The sequence below is a fragment of the Castor canadensis genome, chromosome X (assembly GCF_047511655.1).
Source record: "Castor canadensis chromosome X, mCasCan1.hap1v2, whole genome shotgun sequence".
NCBI lineage: Eukaryota > Metazoa > Chordata > Mammalia > Rodentia > Castoridae > Castor > Castor canadensis.
Genome location: NC_133405.1, coordinates 112,465,370 through 112,483,056, shown reverse-complemented (window position 1 = coordinate 112,483,056; position 17,687 = coordinate 112,465,370). Strand labels below are relative to the sequence as shown.

The window sequence follows — 17,687 nt, the reverse complement described above, 5'->3', positions numbered from 1 at the left end:
TACTCCTGGGGATATACCCAAAGAAATGTGAAACAGGTTACTCCAGAGGCACCTGCACACCCATGTTTATTGCAGAGCTATTCACAATAGTCAAGTTATGGAAACAACCAAGATGCCCCACTACTGATGAATGGATTAAGAAAATGTGGTATTTATACACAATGGAATTCTACTCAGCCATGAAGAAGAATGAATTCTTATCATTCGCCAGTAAATGGATGGAACTGGAGAACATCATTCTGAGCGAGGTTAGTTAGGCTCAGAAGACCAAAAATCATATGTTTTCCCTCATATGTGGACTTGAGATCTAGGGCAAATACAGCAATGTGACTGGACTTTGGTCATATGATAAGGCAAGAGTACACATGGGAGGTATGGGGATAGGTAAGAAACCCAAAAACTATGATAGTATTTGATGCCCTCAATTCAGAGGAACTAATGAAGAAACTTTAAAGCGACAGAGGTCAATAGGAGAAGGGTACCAGGAACTAGAGAAAAGGTCAGTTCAAGAAGAATCAACTTAGAATGTAACACATTTATACATGGAAGCAATGGTAGGAATCTCCCTGTATAGCTATCCTTATCTCAAATAGCAAAAACGCTTTGTCTTTCTTATTGTTGTTTATACTCTCTGTTCAACAAAATTAAAGATAAGGGCAGAACAGTTTCTGCCTGGAAGTGAGGGGGTGGTGGGGAGAGGAAGAGGGGGGAGAAGGAGGGGACAGGGAGTAGGGGGAAGAGGGAGGGGATGAGAGGGTGGGGAGGAGAGGGAGGGGATGGGGGGTAGGGGGGGTAATGACCTAAACATTGTATACACATTGAATAAATGAAAAAATTTTTTTGCCTATATAATAAACATCACCTGATTATCTTAAAATGAAAAGGATAAAAACAGTGATGGGGTGATTAAGGAAACAGGATATATATCTGTTTTTGTTGCACCAATAACTTGAAAGACTTAGGCAAGACAAATATCCTCTCTGGTTCCCATGTTTTCTCATCTGTAACTAGACTTGATAATCGCTCCAAAGAATTTCAAATCTAAAATTCTCATTTTTATGGACTATCCTAAAGAATTCTCTTAAAAAGCTTTTATTATAATATTGTTATACTGGGGGTACACAATGACATTTACGAACTGCTTCCAATATAACACAGTGAAATTCACCCTGCCATCATTCTCCTTTATCTCCTTCCCTCCAATCTGAGAATAGCTTCAAAAGAATTCTTAATTTAAACAAAATTATCATCACTATAATGAAAAAAAGAATAAGAAAAATGTTTAGAAAATCAGATTCTGTAGTAATGATTTTTTTAATTATCTGAGTTCTAACAAAACTTGTACTGTACCAAATAAGTCAAAAATATTCATGTTCCTTAAGGCAATGATGCAAAGTTCCTAGTGGCAGAGATCTCTGTAAAGTCTGGATGGCATTGTAAAACTCTCATAGTCTCTACCCTATTTCAATCTATGTCTGATATTTCTAACTCAAAACACTTGAATCTCTCATATTCTTGGATAGGTCCTGATTCATTATTTTTTCCAATTCTACATTATTCCTTCTTTAAGATCATATATGAAGTTTAATATCATCCTATGTCTTCCCATGTAAAATAAATACTAGCTAGAGACTGATTTCTTAATGATTATAGGTACCAGGGAAGAAAAACCTCACAACTTAAGTTGTTAATTTTACTTTTACTATTGACACTTTAATCATGTGTTTGAATCACAGTTTAGGTATGTAGACAATTCAGTTTCTTGATAGTCTCACAAGCTCAGTTATAGTTTATAATAATTATATTCACAAAGAAATTTCTTTCCATACAGTTATATGCTAGATTAAAATATTACCATGCTTCCTGAATTGTCGATTTCCCTTATGCATACACAATCCACAACTACATCTTGCAGACATGGCCACAAATGTCATGCCAGAAAATATTGGAATAGTTTAAAATGTTAACAATATATTAAGTACTATTGAAAGACAAACCATTGAGTGAATATGGTATAATATTGGATAATACCTGAATTTTAAAATTATGCCTTAGTTTCATGGTAACACTAAAACCTCAAGCATGGTTATATTTCTCTAAATTTTTCCTGGAAAATTATGGTTTCTAGTGTATTTAATTAATAAAAAATCCTTCAAAATCTTTTCATTCTATTCTAGGATAATAAGAGGTTTAAAATTTATATTTTAAATTAACCATAAACTACTCACTAATCCTTATTTAAATAGAAACTGAATTTCAACCATGAATGTACATCTGCTATGTCTCAAAAGAAAAATCATATTTAAATTTTATAGTTCATCTGCATTAACATGCGGTTTGAGAAATACATTTGAAAAAATAAATTAAAAATTTATTTTCAAAATTTTGATGTCCCTACTGCAGAGGAGCTAATACAGAAACCTTAAAGCAATAGAGGTCAATATGGGAAGGTGATCAGGAACTAGTGAAAAGGTCAGGTAGAGATGAATCAATTTGGGTTGTAACACACTTGTGCATGGAAGTAATGATAGGAATCTCTCTGTATCTAGCAAAAATGCTTTGTCTTTCTTATTATTGCTTATGTCTTCTCTTCAACAAAATTGGAGAAAAGGGCAGAACAGGTTCTGCCTGGAAGCAAGGGGGGTTGGAAGACAGGGGGGAGAAATGGTCCAAACAATGTATGCACATATAATAAATGAATAAAAAATTTATTCTAGATTTTTCCAACAAATAAATGGCAAGTTCACTGTTTAATTTTTACATCTAGATGGCCTTAGAACTTTTATAGAAAAGGAATAGAATAACATAACTTGAATAATCTTTTGTCAGCCTTTTATAATATGTGTATAATTCAGGGTTTTAAATAATTTACAATTAATTTTCCTATTTTTCAAAAAGATATCAGGTATACCTGGACAGATTTCTTTCTGTGTGATGAAGGAGTTTCTAGAGAATGAGATGGAAAAAGATATCCATTTCTGAGAAATAGTCAGCGAAGGAAGGTGCTATTTGGTTTTAATGTAAATACCATTTTCATTCCCTTTAATTAAAAAAAGAAACAAAACCTTCTGTATTTGGAGCATAATTTTTTCTTAATATGGTAGTTGTTTCCAAAAGCCATTCTGTGTATTGAGATGGTCCTTCCACCAATTATTTTTAGCATCATGATATTTTCGTTTAGAAAGATCAGATTAGTTCTTTGCTGAAACCAACGTGATTTTCCTAATAAGCTCACCATGTGAAGTGATCCAACAGAATTGCTCTGTATATTAAAAAGGAGAGTAAATTGCATTACTTGACAGAATTGTTCTTTCAATGGTGGTTCATTCTAAGAGATTTAGCCTTACTTATCCACTGCTACACATATACTATTTAATATGCAATGTAGCATCCTTCTTATTCGATTTTTATACTGATTTTTAAATTAACATTTGGAAGGAAGATACATCACTATCTGTCAGTAGTCGTAATGACAAAATTATGTCATAGCATATTAGAAGAAAATCCATCTTCTCCTCTAAGATGGTTAATTCAGTACCCTATTTTGCACAGTCTTCACTCTTCAAAATCTCATGCCTTCCTTCACATTTAGTCAGGGATCAATTTACCATCAGAGGAATGAGTTTTATTTTCCTGGAGGGCACCAAGGATAAATTAAACAGAGTCACCATATCACTGAAGATAAAATGCCCTCAAATACCCTACTCACACCAATTGCATTTATAGAGATAACTAGAAGTACAAATGATCAAACTATTTTATCTACAGATTCAGCCAGAATTCCTTTTAAACATGAGATCCTTCATGCCAGCATTTCGTTCTCTTACAAGTTTCCAAAAGAGTCTGACCAAATATTTCCATTGTTGCCTGTGGTTATTAGACTGTTGACTCCTAATGACATTATGCATGTACAACTCACTATTGTTTCAACACAATGTTTTATGCATTATATTTTAAGAGCTGTACAAAACACAACATTAAATTTCTAAAGTGAAAAATAATAGCATTATGGCTCATTACATTCTACATTGTGGTAGTACGAATTATGAGTAACTGTACTGTCATCCTGTCAACTTGCTTTAAAAGATCTGCTATGATGTTTTACACAATGTCATTTGTTTCACAGATACAGCAAAGTGTTCCCATTTGGAATCATATTATAAATACTTAAAAATGATTTCCCACAATTACCTGAGATATACTTGCACAAGTAATCAACAGTTACCACTATACCAACAAACATTCACTAGTAATAATAGTTTTGACCAAACAGAAAATGAAAAACAAACTATATTTTAAAATCATTTTCAATATAATTACTGTATTCCAAATTGTTTTTGAGACGTAATTTCAAAGATTTCCTTACAATTGTGAGAAGATAAAATATTTATCAAAAATACTTATGATGAATTGACCAGCAAATAAATGACAGCAGATGGTCCTAGATATGCCTTTCTCCACTTCAGCCTGAGATGTCCTTCTATAATTATATTATATGATATTAGAAAGTCCTTTGCTGTCATCATTTTATCAACTTTACACAGTCACTTGCATGGAAGCTATGCTCATAACTGAAGTATCATCTGCCATTTATGATTTCTTCTGAATTTAATTTTATTATGTAGTACATATTCAATTAAGATGTCTGCTGGGGCAGGACTCTCTTGGCTTTTTCACTGCTTATTAAATAGCCAACATGTATAAAGAACTAGTGACAAATTAACAAACATGTATGAAGCTTTAAACAACAGTCAGAATAATACCAGGATGAATTAATTATCATGTTAAGTATATGAAGAAGGGGAAAATAAAATATCTATTATTTTACAGACAGAATTTATTTAAATATACATGTTTGAAGATAAGCTTTCCCAAAGGAATTATTGTATAGTCGTGATACTTTGGTACCATATGAAGCATGTTTCAAAAATTGTGCTTATAGGCATATTTTGTTCTAAATAAATATATATTTAAATTGGCTTTAGTTGTTAGGCTCATAGAAAAATTGAGTGGAGAGTACAAAAATTTCTCATATAATCCCTTACCTCATATTTTCCCCCACTTTCAAAATGCCATACCATGGTGTTATATTTATTATAATCAGTGACTCTCTACTGATATACTTTTATTACACATAGTCCACAGATTACATTAGGGTTCTTCTTGGTATTATATGTACTATGAATTTGGAAAAAAATACAATGACATGTCTCTAACATTATAGTATCACATGGAGTAATTTTACTACCCTAAGAATCATGTGTGTGTTTGCCTGTTTATCCGTCTTTCCCTTGACACCTGTCAACCACTGAAACTACTAATATGGTCTCCATATAGTTGCCTTTTCCAGCATGTCATGTAGTTGGAATCTAGCAGTATGTATGTAGTCTTTTTGGATTAGCTTCTTTCACTTATTAATATACATTTAAGATTCCTTTTTGTTTTTTCTATGACTTTCTAGTTCATCTTATTTAGTGCTGAACAACATTCCATTATATGAACGTTGTAGCTTATTTATCCAATCGCATACTGAAGAGAGCTTGGTGGTTTCCAAGTTTTGGTAAATTTGGCAAATTAAGACTTGTATGAGGTTTTTGTGTGTCTAAATATTCAACTCGCTGAATAAATAAATACCAAGGAATGTAACTGCTGGCTCTTATGGTTATCATATACTGAATTTTGTTAAGAAGTAGCCAAGCTGTCTTTGAAAGTTGGGTATAACATTTTGCATTCCTACCTGCAGTGGATATTGCTCCTTATCCTTGCTAGCATTTGGCGTGATTACTGTTTTGGATTTTGGTCATTCTAATAAGGCTGTAGCAGGTAAATGGCTCTAAGCAACAGTTATGTTGTTTTCCCAAAGGAAACTTACTTTATCAAGAAACACTGACACACTCTTAAAGCCCAAAGACTGAACAGGTGTGCACTTTCATATTCTTACATATGCTTACATTTTGGTAACATAAATAAGATCACTGTGTTACTGAAACTCTTAATGTTATGTCTTTTCAAAATATAATCAGTGATAAAAAGCAGGGGAAATATTATAGAAAGGCAATAATTTGTGAATTGGGTAGATGGCTTTTTAAGAGATAGTCATTACTGTTTGAAAATGTACATGATTACATCCATACTTTATACTAGATCAATATTTTTAGGAAATTCATCAAATGACTCAGTGAGAAGAAATATTTTTATATCAGTTTAGTGTGAAAGTGTATTGAAAATGAAATGTAATTAGTTTTACTCTTAAAAATTCCTAGAAAATCCATTCTGTTTTTTTGTGCTCTTCACTTTATAACCTCATTTGGTTAGCAAATACTTATTGACTGTCTATTTTGTAGGTTACAACTCTACAGTACAAAAGCTGTATCTATGCCTGCATGCCTCCTAAATGGTCATTAATTCAATCAATAGTTGTATGCTAGTTTCCAGTACAATAGAAAATTACAGTAACAATCTACACATATACAGAGAGCGTAGACTGTATCTTTTATGTATCATTACATAAAAGCAATTAAAATTCAGCATTAATGGGAGAAATTGCTAGGTTTAGTTTTTATGTTAATTTTAGTGCATCACAGTAATTTGTATGTATTTTTGCACCAAACCTAATGATTTCAGTTGGTCTTCTATTAAAATATTAGCAAAATATATCTGAATGTAGTTTTCAGTTGACTTTTTGATGTTGATAAAATGTTAAAATGGCATGAAGATTTCATATCTTGATATATGTTACCTGTGTAAAATACAAAGAAATAATAGAGAAAACATAAAGAGAAAAAACACAGTGACACAGCAGAGCTTAGACACAAGCTTGGTACCTCCATGTGTGAGAAACATGAGCTGTAGTGTAATAGGTTCTGGTCCCCAGACTGACAGTAGGCTCCTTCATTAAGAGTTCACATGTAAGGGAACAAACAGAGTTATGATCACTACTCAAAACCACAGGTTCATCCAGCAATTATTCTTTTTTTAAATTATTTTATTAGTCATATCTTGGGTCATTTCTCCCCCCTGCCCCCACCCCCTCCCTTACCACATACTCCGCCCCCTCCCTCTCCCTGCCACCTCCTCAATACCCAACAGAAACTATTTTGCCCTTATCTCTAATTTTGTCGAAGAGAGAGTATAGGCAATAATAGGAAGGAACAAGTGTTCCTGGTTGCGATAAGGATAGCTATACAGGGAGTTGACTCACATTAATTTCCTGTACGTGTGTATTGCCTTCTAGGTTAATTCTTTTTGATCTAACCTTTTCTCTAGTTCCTGGTCCCCTTCTCCTATTGGCCTTAGTTGCTTTTAAGGTATCTGCTTTAGTTTCTTTGCGTTAAGGGCAACAAATGCTAGCCAATTTTTTAGGTGTCTTACCTACCTCACCCCTCCCTTGTGTGCTAAAGCTTTTATCATGTGCTCAACGTCCAATCCCCTTGTTGTGTTTGCCCTTGATCTAATGTCCACATATGAGGAGAACATATGATTTTTGGTCTTTTGGGCCAGGCTAACCTCACTCAGAATGATGTTCTCCAATTCCATCCATTTACCAGCGAATGATAACATTTCATTCTTCTTCATGGCTACATAAAATTCCATTGTGTATAGATATCACATTTTCTTAATCCATTTGTCAGTGGTGGGGCATCTTGGCTGTTTCCATAACTTGGCTATTGTGAATAGTGCCGCAATAAACATGGGTGTGCAGGTGCCTCTGGAGTAACCTGTGTCACAGTCTTTTGGGTATATCCCCAAGAGTGGTATTGCTGGATCAAATGGTAGATCAATGTCTAGCTTTTTAAGTAGCCTCCAAATTTTTTTCCAGAGTGGTTGTACTAGTTTACATTCCCACCAACAGTGTATGAGGGTTCCTTTTTCCCCACATCCTCGCCAACACCTGTGGTTCGTGGTGTTGCTAATGATGGCTATTCTAACAGGGGTGAGGTGGAATCTTAGTGTGGTTTTAATTTGCATTTCCTTTATTGCTAGAGATGGTGAGCATTTTTTCATGTGTTTTTTGGCCATCTGAATTTCTTCTTTTGAGAAAGTTCTGTTTAGCTCACTTGCCCTTTCTTTATTGGTTCATTAGTTTTGGGAGAATTTAGTTTTTTAAGTTCCCTATATATTCTGGTTATCAGTCCTTTGTCTGATGTGTAGCTGGCAAATATTTTCTCCCACTCTGTGGGTGTTCTCTTCAGTTTAGAGACCACATCTTTTGATGAACAGAAGCTTTTTAGTTTTATGAGGTCCCATTTTTCTATGCTATCTCTTAGTTGCTGTGCTGCTGGGATTTCGTTGAGAAAGTTCTTGCCTATACTTACTAACTCCACAGTATTTCCTACTCTTTCCTGTATCAACTTTAGAGTTTGTGGTCTGATATTAAGATCCTTGATCCATTTTCAGTTAATATTGGTATAGGGTGATATACATGGATCTAGTTTCAGTTTTTTGCAGACTGCTAACCAGTTTTCCCAGCAGTTTTTGTTGAAGAGGCTGCTATTTCTCCATTGTATATTTTTAGCTCCTAAACTGAAAAAGAATGTATGAAAACAATTCCACTTACAATAGCCTCAAAAAAAATCAAATACCTAGGTGTAAACCTAACAAAAGATGTGAATGACCTCTACAAGGAAAACTATAAACTTCTGAAGAAAGAGATTGAGGAAGACTATAGAAAGTGGAGAGATCTCCCATGCTCATGTATTGGTAGAATCAACATAGTAAAAATGTTGATACTCCCAAAGGTAATCTACATGTTTAATGCAATTCCCATCAAAATTCCAATGACATTCATTAAAGAGATTGAAAAATCTACTGTGAAATTTATATGGAAACACAAGAGGTCACGACTAGCCAAGGCAATACTCAGTCAAAAGAACAATGCTGGAGGTATCACGATATCTGACTTCAAAGTATATTACAAAGCAATAATGATAAAAACAGCATGGTACTGGCACCAAAACAGACATGAAGACCAGTGGAACAGAATAGAGGACCCAGATATGAAGCCACACAACTATAACCAGTAATTATTCTTAAAAGGAGAAATTTCTTTAAAAATTTGCTGACCTGCGGGCTAAGATTATTTCTAGAGAACTATTAAACAAGACATATATAAAGTATGTGCACACATGTGTACACAATCCCCCCCCCCCCACACACATGCAAAGATACTAAAACCCACCAAAAGAAAGTGAATTCAATTCACATCTAGATTGCTATTCCACGGAGCAGGAATAAAGTGAGGAAAAGAAATAATGAAAATAATGACAATTAAAGCAAACCCTTTCAATCCAAATGAGTCAGACTCTTGTTAATAAATACAGGCCTAAAAGGCAGACAACCACCAAAATTGGGTGAAATTAGTCTCATAAAAATATCTAAAATGCATTTTCAATAATTACTTTTCAAGTTTTTTAGCAGTATGAGGTATGAACTCACGGCTTCACACTTGCTAGGCAGGTACTCTACCACTTGAGTCATTATGCCAGTTCCCTTTTTTATATGTTGGGTATTTTTGAGATAGAGCCTCCATGAACTAATAGACTGGGCTAGCTTAGAATTACAACCCTCCTGATCTCTCGCTCCTGAGGAGCTAGGATTACAGGCATGAGATGCCAGTCCCTGGCTACCTTTAGAATTCTTAACAATAATATTTAAAGGTAAAATACAATTTAAAATAAAAGGACATAAAGAATAAAAACAGGTTGCAAGAATTGGCATTGAGAAGAAAAAACCCATAAATATCGGAAATGACAAATGTATTAAATGAATTAATTCTTTAAAAAACAGTTTGAATGAGAGGATGAAATTAGTGAATTAGAAGATACTAGTAAATAACACATCTAGAATGCAACACAGGGAGGTAAATAATTTAAAAATATGGAAACATTTATATGATCATTGGTAAAAATTTTACAACTATGAATTCCTAAATAAAATGCATGAAGTTGTGGAAAGGCAAGATATAAAAATACTAGCTGATAATTTTATAGCAGGACTAGGCTTATCTAAGAAAGTTTTGAAGAAGAACAAGTTTGGGTGTTTTCCTTATGTGTCAAGGTTAATTTTAAATCTATAGTAATTGAGATAATTGTGTAATTGACTTGGAATAGGAATTTGCGAACAAAGTAAAACAGGAATGAACACCAATGAATGAATGTATCTTGATATGTGACACTACAGATGAGTAAGGAAAAGTATACATTTTCAACTTATGGTATAACAATTATTTATGTATTAAAATCACTATTCACAAAAAAACTAGCATGATTTCCAATTTTATTGAGCAGATGAGAGGGAAATTTCTCAATAGTCTAAAAGAAAAAAAGCTGAAAATAAGAAACAGGCCCACAATTCAACTGAAAGTTTGGTAAAGGACATTAACAGAGAATTCATAGAAGAAAAAATATAAAGAAGGGCTAATAAATATACAGAATACATTAATCATAGAAAAGTAAATTACAAACATTTTCACTTATCAAATTGTGAAATGCTTAAGAGTGCCAATATCTAGTTAACAGCCTGCAAAAAATAGGGGATGCATATTCTCATAAAGGCATATGTTAGTACAACTATTTGAAGAATAAGGAAAGATGTTATATCGTTTTCAGTCTTATTTCACAAAGATCAAAATGATATCACATATAATAATACATCTCCTTAAATTATAGTTTCTTGGCAGTACTGGGATTTGAACTCAGGGCCTCATGGTTGCTAGGCATGCACTCTATCGCTTCAGCCACTCCAGCAGCTCTCTTCTTTAACTTAAAATAATAAATGGACATTACCTATCCTTAAGAGAACTAATCCATATGTTTACCATATCCAATTGAAAAATTTTCATTCATTCCTCATGCATATTCTATGAAATTAGTATGTTGATGAAGCATAAATTCTGTGGAAAAAGCAGAGGAGACTCCTTAGTTTCTATTCTGATTCTATTAATTTTGCCTTGGCCTTAGGGATATTTTTCAGTTTGATGATTCAACCCCCTAACCCTAGAGTAAACTGTGATCTGTCTTTTTCTCTTAATGTGTGCATAATCCCAATTATACATCAGATATCTGTCTTTCAGTTACAAGTGCTTTATCAGTATGAATTATTTCACATTCACAATTGACCTCACCAGAGTTACAACTGTGGATTTTTTTTTGTTATTTTATATTTTGAGGTTTTGAGGGAATTGACTTTGAGCAATGCAACCTGACTTTCTATGAACTTAATATTTTCTTTTGGCTTCAATTTGATTTTAATTCCTATATTTTTCTTTAGTCCTTTAAGGAAATGGTTGAACTTAAGGGCACTATTCATCATCATATTATTACATATTACTATTCAAATATCTATAAAAAGATGAATATGAAACCAAGTGATAGAATGTCATCACACTCTCTAAAAATAATAAAAATAGTAATATAATCTTACAAGAATTTGTTTACTGAAGTGAAATTTAATTTATGAACTAAAGCAATAAGAATGATATCACTATGTACTTCTGGGAAACAGGGGTAAGATAAAAAGTGAACTAACTTACAAAGTATTTAAATAAGTTTAGCATCCCTAAATTCAAATCTGGAATGGTCTAAAATCCTAAATTTTTTGAGCACCAAGAGGATACCACAAATTGAAAATTCCATACTTAACTTCATGAGAAAGGTCACAGTCAAAATACAGGTATTCTAAAAATACTGCATGTAATTTCCTTCAGACTCTGTGTATAAGGTTCACATGTTACAAATAAGTATTGTGTTAGTTTGTTGCTCATCCCCAAAATATTCTATTATGTATATGCAAATATTCCAAAATTTGAAAAAAAGTGAAATCTGAAACATTCCTTGTTTTAAGTATTTCAGTTGAGGGTTGTTCAACTTGCAATTAGAAATTATTTAAAACTAGATATGGTGGTAAGCACCTGTCACACCAGCTATGTGGGAAGTTTAAATAGGAGAATCATGGTCCAGGTCAGTTTGCACATAAAAGTGAGACCCAATCCCCTAAAACAACTAAAAAAAAGGTCTGGAGGTTTAATTCAAGTGGTAGAACACCTGCCTAGCTAGCATGAGGCCCTGAGTTCAAACCCAAGTACTATGCAAAAGAATTATTTTATATAACCTATTTTCCTTTGTTGAACAAATTACAGAAATATTTCAAAAGAAAACTGCATATAAATATAAATATAAATTTCCTATTAAATATTTCTTTCATGTGTAATCCTTAGGAAGTAAGTGAAGGAAGTATGGTCATATTATAGTCTTGGCTCATAAATAAAATTTGAAACTTATTCTGCTAGGATAAATTGACAAATATGCAAGCTCTTTGAGTAGAAATGCATTGTCATACCTTCCAATGAATGTTTCTAAAACCAAGAAACCAAATACCGGAAATGAAAGTTTGACAGGAAATGAAACTTCATGTATCTTTTGAAAGACTAAGAGTTGAAGACTCTATCAGAATGACAGTTATCGCAGGGCAGCATGTAACAAGATAGGAAGGATGGGCTGTTTGTCTCTGTAGGACAAGTGATAGTTCATCAGCAAAAAATCTATCTAGCTCACTGCTATTTCCTTGTTTATATCTCTTTTATTTTTTATTTTTCAAAATATTTCATTGTTATGCTGGGTGGGGGTACACTGTGGCATTTACCAGAGTTCTTACAAAATATCAAATACATCATATTTGAATTCACCCCTCCATCATTCTCCTTTATACCCCCTCCCCACATTCCTGGAGAAGTTTTTACAGGTATCATTTTTTCATTTACATACTTGTATGTACAGTATTTACAACATATAACCCTCCCGTAACCTCTTCCCACATCTTCCCCCTCCCAATGTTAGCAAACCCCCAGTCAGGATCTGTTCTGCCCTCCCATTCTCCATTTTTGTAAAAAAAAAAAAAAGACATTTTTGCTTGTTTAAGATAGCTATACAGGGAGTTTCTTGTGACATTTCCATGTTTATATGTATTATAACCCGAATTGGTTCATCTCTCTATTTTTCTTATTTTTACCTTAGTCCCCTTCTTATGGTTATTGCTTACAGTAACAATGCATTTGAAGAGATCAGGCCACAGTTGAGATTATACTTAACATTAAGGAAAAAGGCAGGTCCTAGTTTACTCCAGGGTTAAAAGGTTAAATCAGAAAACAGTAAAATATTCCTCAGGTGAAAGTAAAATTAGTAGAATCAGAATAGAAACTGAAAGATCTCCATCATATTTTCTACCAAATTTCTCTGTTCATTATAAGTTTGGATTATGCAGATTTTGGTAAAGATGCCATAGATTGATTAGACGCCACAAATTAAGTAATTGATTTTCAAATAAATTTGCAATGAAAGGAAAACATTTCTGTATGATCATAATAGGTTGTGAGACCAATGTTGAACTATAAACCCAGAGGTCCTGGGCTTGGTATTCCAGCACAGAAAAGTAATTATGATAACTTTGGAAAGTTTTTTTTTCTTTATGCATCCCACTAACATTCATGATTAAATTATGGGACATAGAAGACTGTGGCCACAGAGGACTAGGATAAGAAAAGCGATTAGGAAATAAGGAAAACCTTAGGGAGACAGTAGGAAGAAAACCGTTGGTTGGTGAGGATAACACATCTTCTTGTGACAACAAGGATAGTGAAAATATCAATCAACTGTGAAAATTAGGAGGCATCTGAGGTGAATCTAAGGATTTACTGCTTATTTCAGAGAATCTGTCGTAAGCTGTGCCAATCTGTATTTAATATGCCTACTGCTTTTCAAATTTTTGTCTGGATCTTGACTTAACAGGTCTATAGGAATTGAGTTCACCCTGGGGCTCTTGGTGGGAATTCTGAAGGATTTCCAAGAATAGACACAAACTTGAGATGCCATTATAGGAAAACACATTATAACATGTATTAAAAGTTGCCGAACAATTATTTTTTGTTACAGTTGAAAATAGAACCAATGTACATTTTCCTATAGGCCCCCTGTGAATTTATTTATATAAAACTGCTGAAAAATTATGTTAATATTTCCAATTTCTTCATTTTGCATTTAAGTTGAAATCCTAGAGAACTTAAGCAACAGAGGATCTAGTAAGTTATTGCTAATTTAAAAAGTGATTTTACAACATCAACAGAGCTATGTTAAATTCTATTATCTCATTCTAAGATTCTGTCTTAAGAAATGTATATTCATGATACAAAATTAGCTGAAAATTCTGAAATAGGACTGATGAAATGTACAGAATAAGCCTTTTGATTTTTATATCATACCTGCAGAATATGATAGAAGGCTTAAGATGTCAGTTCCTAAAATATCATATTATTAGGATCCTCAAGTAAAACTCCTGAACTTAGTATAAGCTTAATTAGCAACACAGCTTTAAGTTAACGGGAAATAAATATACATGACATTCACAGGTATTTTTATTAGTTAATATTAGTGCTTTATAAGAAGCTTAATCATTAGTTACTTTTTTTCTAGATGAGAAGACCTTTGGCATTATTTATTTAATAGTGATGTGGCTATCCATTCTTGAGGAAGATCAAAGCTTCACTGTATATAGAGTGTTTATATTTTACTGAGGTACATAGAAAAATCATTTATGCTGGCAAAAGGATCTAAGATGATCTTCTAGTTTTTTCTTTCTTAAAACACCCTAAGCTTCCTCTTACTATTTTATAGGAAATGGTTTTCTTCATTAGAAGCAGCCTTTCCTCCTCTGAGAAAAATATACCATTCATCTCTGTCTCAAACCTCAGCTAAAGATAGCTGGAAATTCTGCCAATAGAAAAGTTGAAAAGAGAAAAATAACCTTTACAAGACGGATGATTCTTCATCCAGTAAGGAACTTTGGGTTAATTAAAAATGCAATATTGAAATCAGCAAGGGCTTGGATACTTGAAGTTATTCAATACTATTATGCTATCTACAAAAAACAAACTAAAGAACAAAAGACAAGCTATGAAATTGTCTCATGGAATAAGGTGTTCAATACTTCATCATGTAGGAGTCACAGGTTTAGTGAAAGGTGAAGGGAGGGTAACTTGATAGAAGATAATCAGAGGCAACAAAAATATGTATCATGATATTTGCAGGTTTTAGAAGAAAAAGAAGGACTTGGGTACATATTTTCATCAAGTGATAGGTGAAAAATGAGGTGGTTCAGCATGAGACCAATCATAACAGATCATGAGTTGAATGAAGACATTAGGAAGCAGTTTGTCAATTCAGCATTTTTACTTGAGAACAAACACTACATTGAGTAAAAAGGAGGTAAGAAGAAATAACTGTTAAGCACAGACAAAAAGTGTTGTGTTTTAGAGAAAACATTTTAGATATTCACTACATAGCACTATTGTCATTGTTCACAATAAATTTATTTTCAATTCAGGTGAGCTCATGATTAAACATTATACAGAAATGATCCAATGTAGTTATTTTTTTTGCCAGTTGTAGACTTTATTTTAATAGCTTTATAAATGACTCAATTTTATGCAATCATTAAGAGTCTGATGGGATCTCTGCAATTGTTCAGTTATACTTTATTGTGTTTTATGAGTGGAATTATAGGCTTTAGTGGTAGTTTTAACTTTGAAGTTGTGCAAAGATCTTAGGACCTACTTGGAAATATATGGTAGTAATTACGGTTGGTCTGGACTCTGAAGGAGTTAGACTGATAGACTAAGGTTAAGTGGAAAGGTTTATATTCCTAGAAAAGTTGGGCTTTGGATTTTAGGAATGTAAAAATAGGCAAAGGGAAAGATTTAATACAACTTTGGCAATTTTTTTTGCTTTTAATAGGCCCTTGCAAAATTAGCAAAGTCAGAAATACTTTTAAAACTGCATTTTAGTTATCATTAGGCTAAACATTGTCATGTTCACATGTGTATTCCCAGCATAAGACATGGTATCTGACACTCCAAATATCCATAGAATGATAGACTGAACATTCTAAACTACCATGCCAACATCTCCCGCATCTATACATCATGCAGAGGTGATTACTGTAAAATATAGCAATGAATGAAACTGGTTGGAATCACTGCCTCAGCCCAGGCATAACATACAGTAGAGCTTGGAAAAATAATGAAACATCAAATAACAATCCTGTGGTGATGTTTTAAACTTGTCTAAGTTAAAGTTCAAATGTTTTATCTCTAACCTTGGTTATGACCTCTGAATGATGCATATTATAAGTAGCAGAGAATTTTTTTTAAAAAAAATAAACATTTATTATGCAAGTAAAAAGACAATACTGCTTCAAGGATAATTATCAGTCAGCTGCACCCTTTTTAATGAGAGGATTTAGATCCCATTGTTTTCAGTTTAAATGTCAATGTTTGTGCATGTAAACATTTGGAAAAATAGGTTTCGGTAGATCATGCTATGTAAAGGTCATACAGATCTTGCAAATATTGCTGCATCTCTAATCTAATCCAGTACTTGAGTTAAATATCAAATTATATCCCTTTCTGCCACTCATAATTCTGAATTTCTGATATTCAGTGGTTCCCCAAAATTTTGTATTTTTCTATTTTTGAGAGCCCATATGAAACCATATGCAATTAGCATATGCTTTATTGTGGCATGCTCTGCTAACATCAGCTCTTTGATGGAGGATGCACCCTAATTGTTGAATCATCAGAACACTAGAGCAGTATTTTACAACTACAGTTATGCATAATGTGAAGTAATACGCATGTCTGCGCTCTGTAAATATGAGAGGCAATTTGTTTGGCTCTACATTTTACTTTGCTTTCAGGATTACACTACTCACTGAGTTCAACAAAAGCTATATAATAAGAAATATTACCTCACAATACTACAGCCCTGTCCATCCATGGCAAAAATTCTTAACACCAGTACTAAAAGATGAATTTCATTATGGAAATTCAGTGACTGTGTATGGATTCACTTTTGAAGTGTACATATGAGAACACAAAACAAACAGAACTCAGATAAGCTATCAGGTAATGGAAGTTTTTGTCAAGGATAATGAAGAGTTTGTAAGAAATCATCAAATGTTTCCTCATTAATGAAAAACAGTGAAGCTCTGTGTTTATAATAATCAGCTTAAGGTCATATACCTTGGTGGTAAATTTTAGAGAATTCTGATGTCCATATTTCTTAACTAAATAACTAAATATTCTATTATATCTTACACATTATATTATCTATTACAAAACCAGCACTAACTTGATTGCTTTAAAATGACTAGGTTAAACATATTTAGAAATCTCACCAGGATAATACTGAAAAATGAGGCAAGTTCCAAGGAGAACTGAACAGTAGGAGAGTCTGAGCTTGAACTAGCTTACATATGTGTAAGAGATATATTGAAAATTTGTGAGCAAAAGAAAATGTGAGAAAATATATTTTGAGTAATTTTAATTTATTATTAATTTACAGGATAATGTGGATTACAGAAAAGCATTCCATCAGGGAGATCAAAATGAAACAATTATATGTACAAATTCATTAGCTAAAATAAGTTTCTGTGACTTGAGATTATTGAAATAAATGACTTTCCAATAATAATGTAGATATTCCAATTCACCTTTAAAAAGAATTTTTGGTACAAATCACCAAAAGTTGGAGCTCACCATGGACAAACTGTGTTTATCAAACACTGCTAATGCAGTCTAATATTGAAGATCTCATGAAAGAGTTTCCAGGCTGGTAATAAGCTACATGTACATATCAGCA

The 17,687-nt window shown here is 33.0% G+C and overlaps 1 protein-coding gene across 2 annotated transcripts in view; it reads right to left on the bottom strand.

Moving 5' to 3' along the window:
- The window catches only part of Dmd (dystrophin), a 2,168,746-nt gene that overhangs the window by 2,090,384 nt on the left and 60,675 nt on the right, over positions 1-17,687 (bottom strand). Inside the window, exon 2 of one of the 2 annotated variants that reach the window (XM_074062730.1) lies at positions 6,825-6,889. The exons of the other annotated variant lie outside the window; for it this stretch is intronic. Within the exon in view, the coding sequence (XP_073918831.1) occupies positions 6,825-6,843 (19 nt within the window). The 5' untranslated portion in view covers positions 6,844-6,889. The remainder of the gene's footprint in view (positions 1-6,824; positions 6,890-17,687) is intronic. 2 annotated transcript variants of the gene reach the window in all.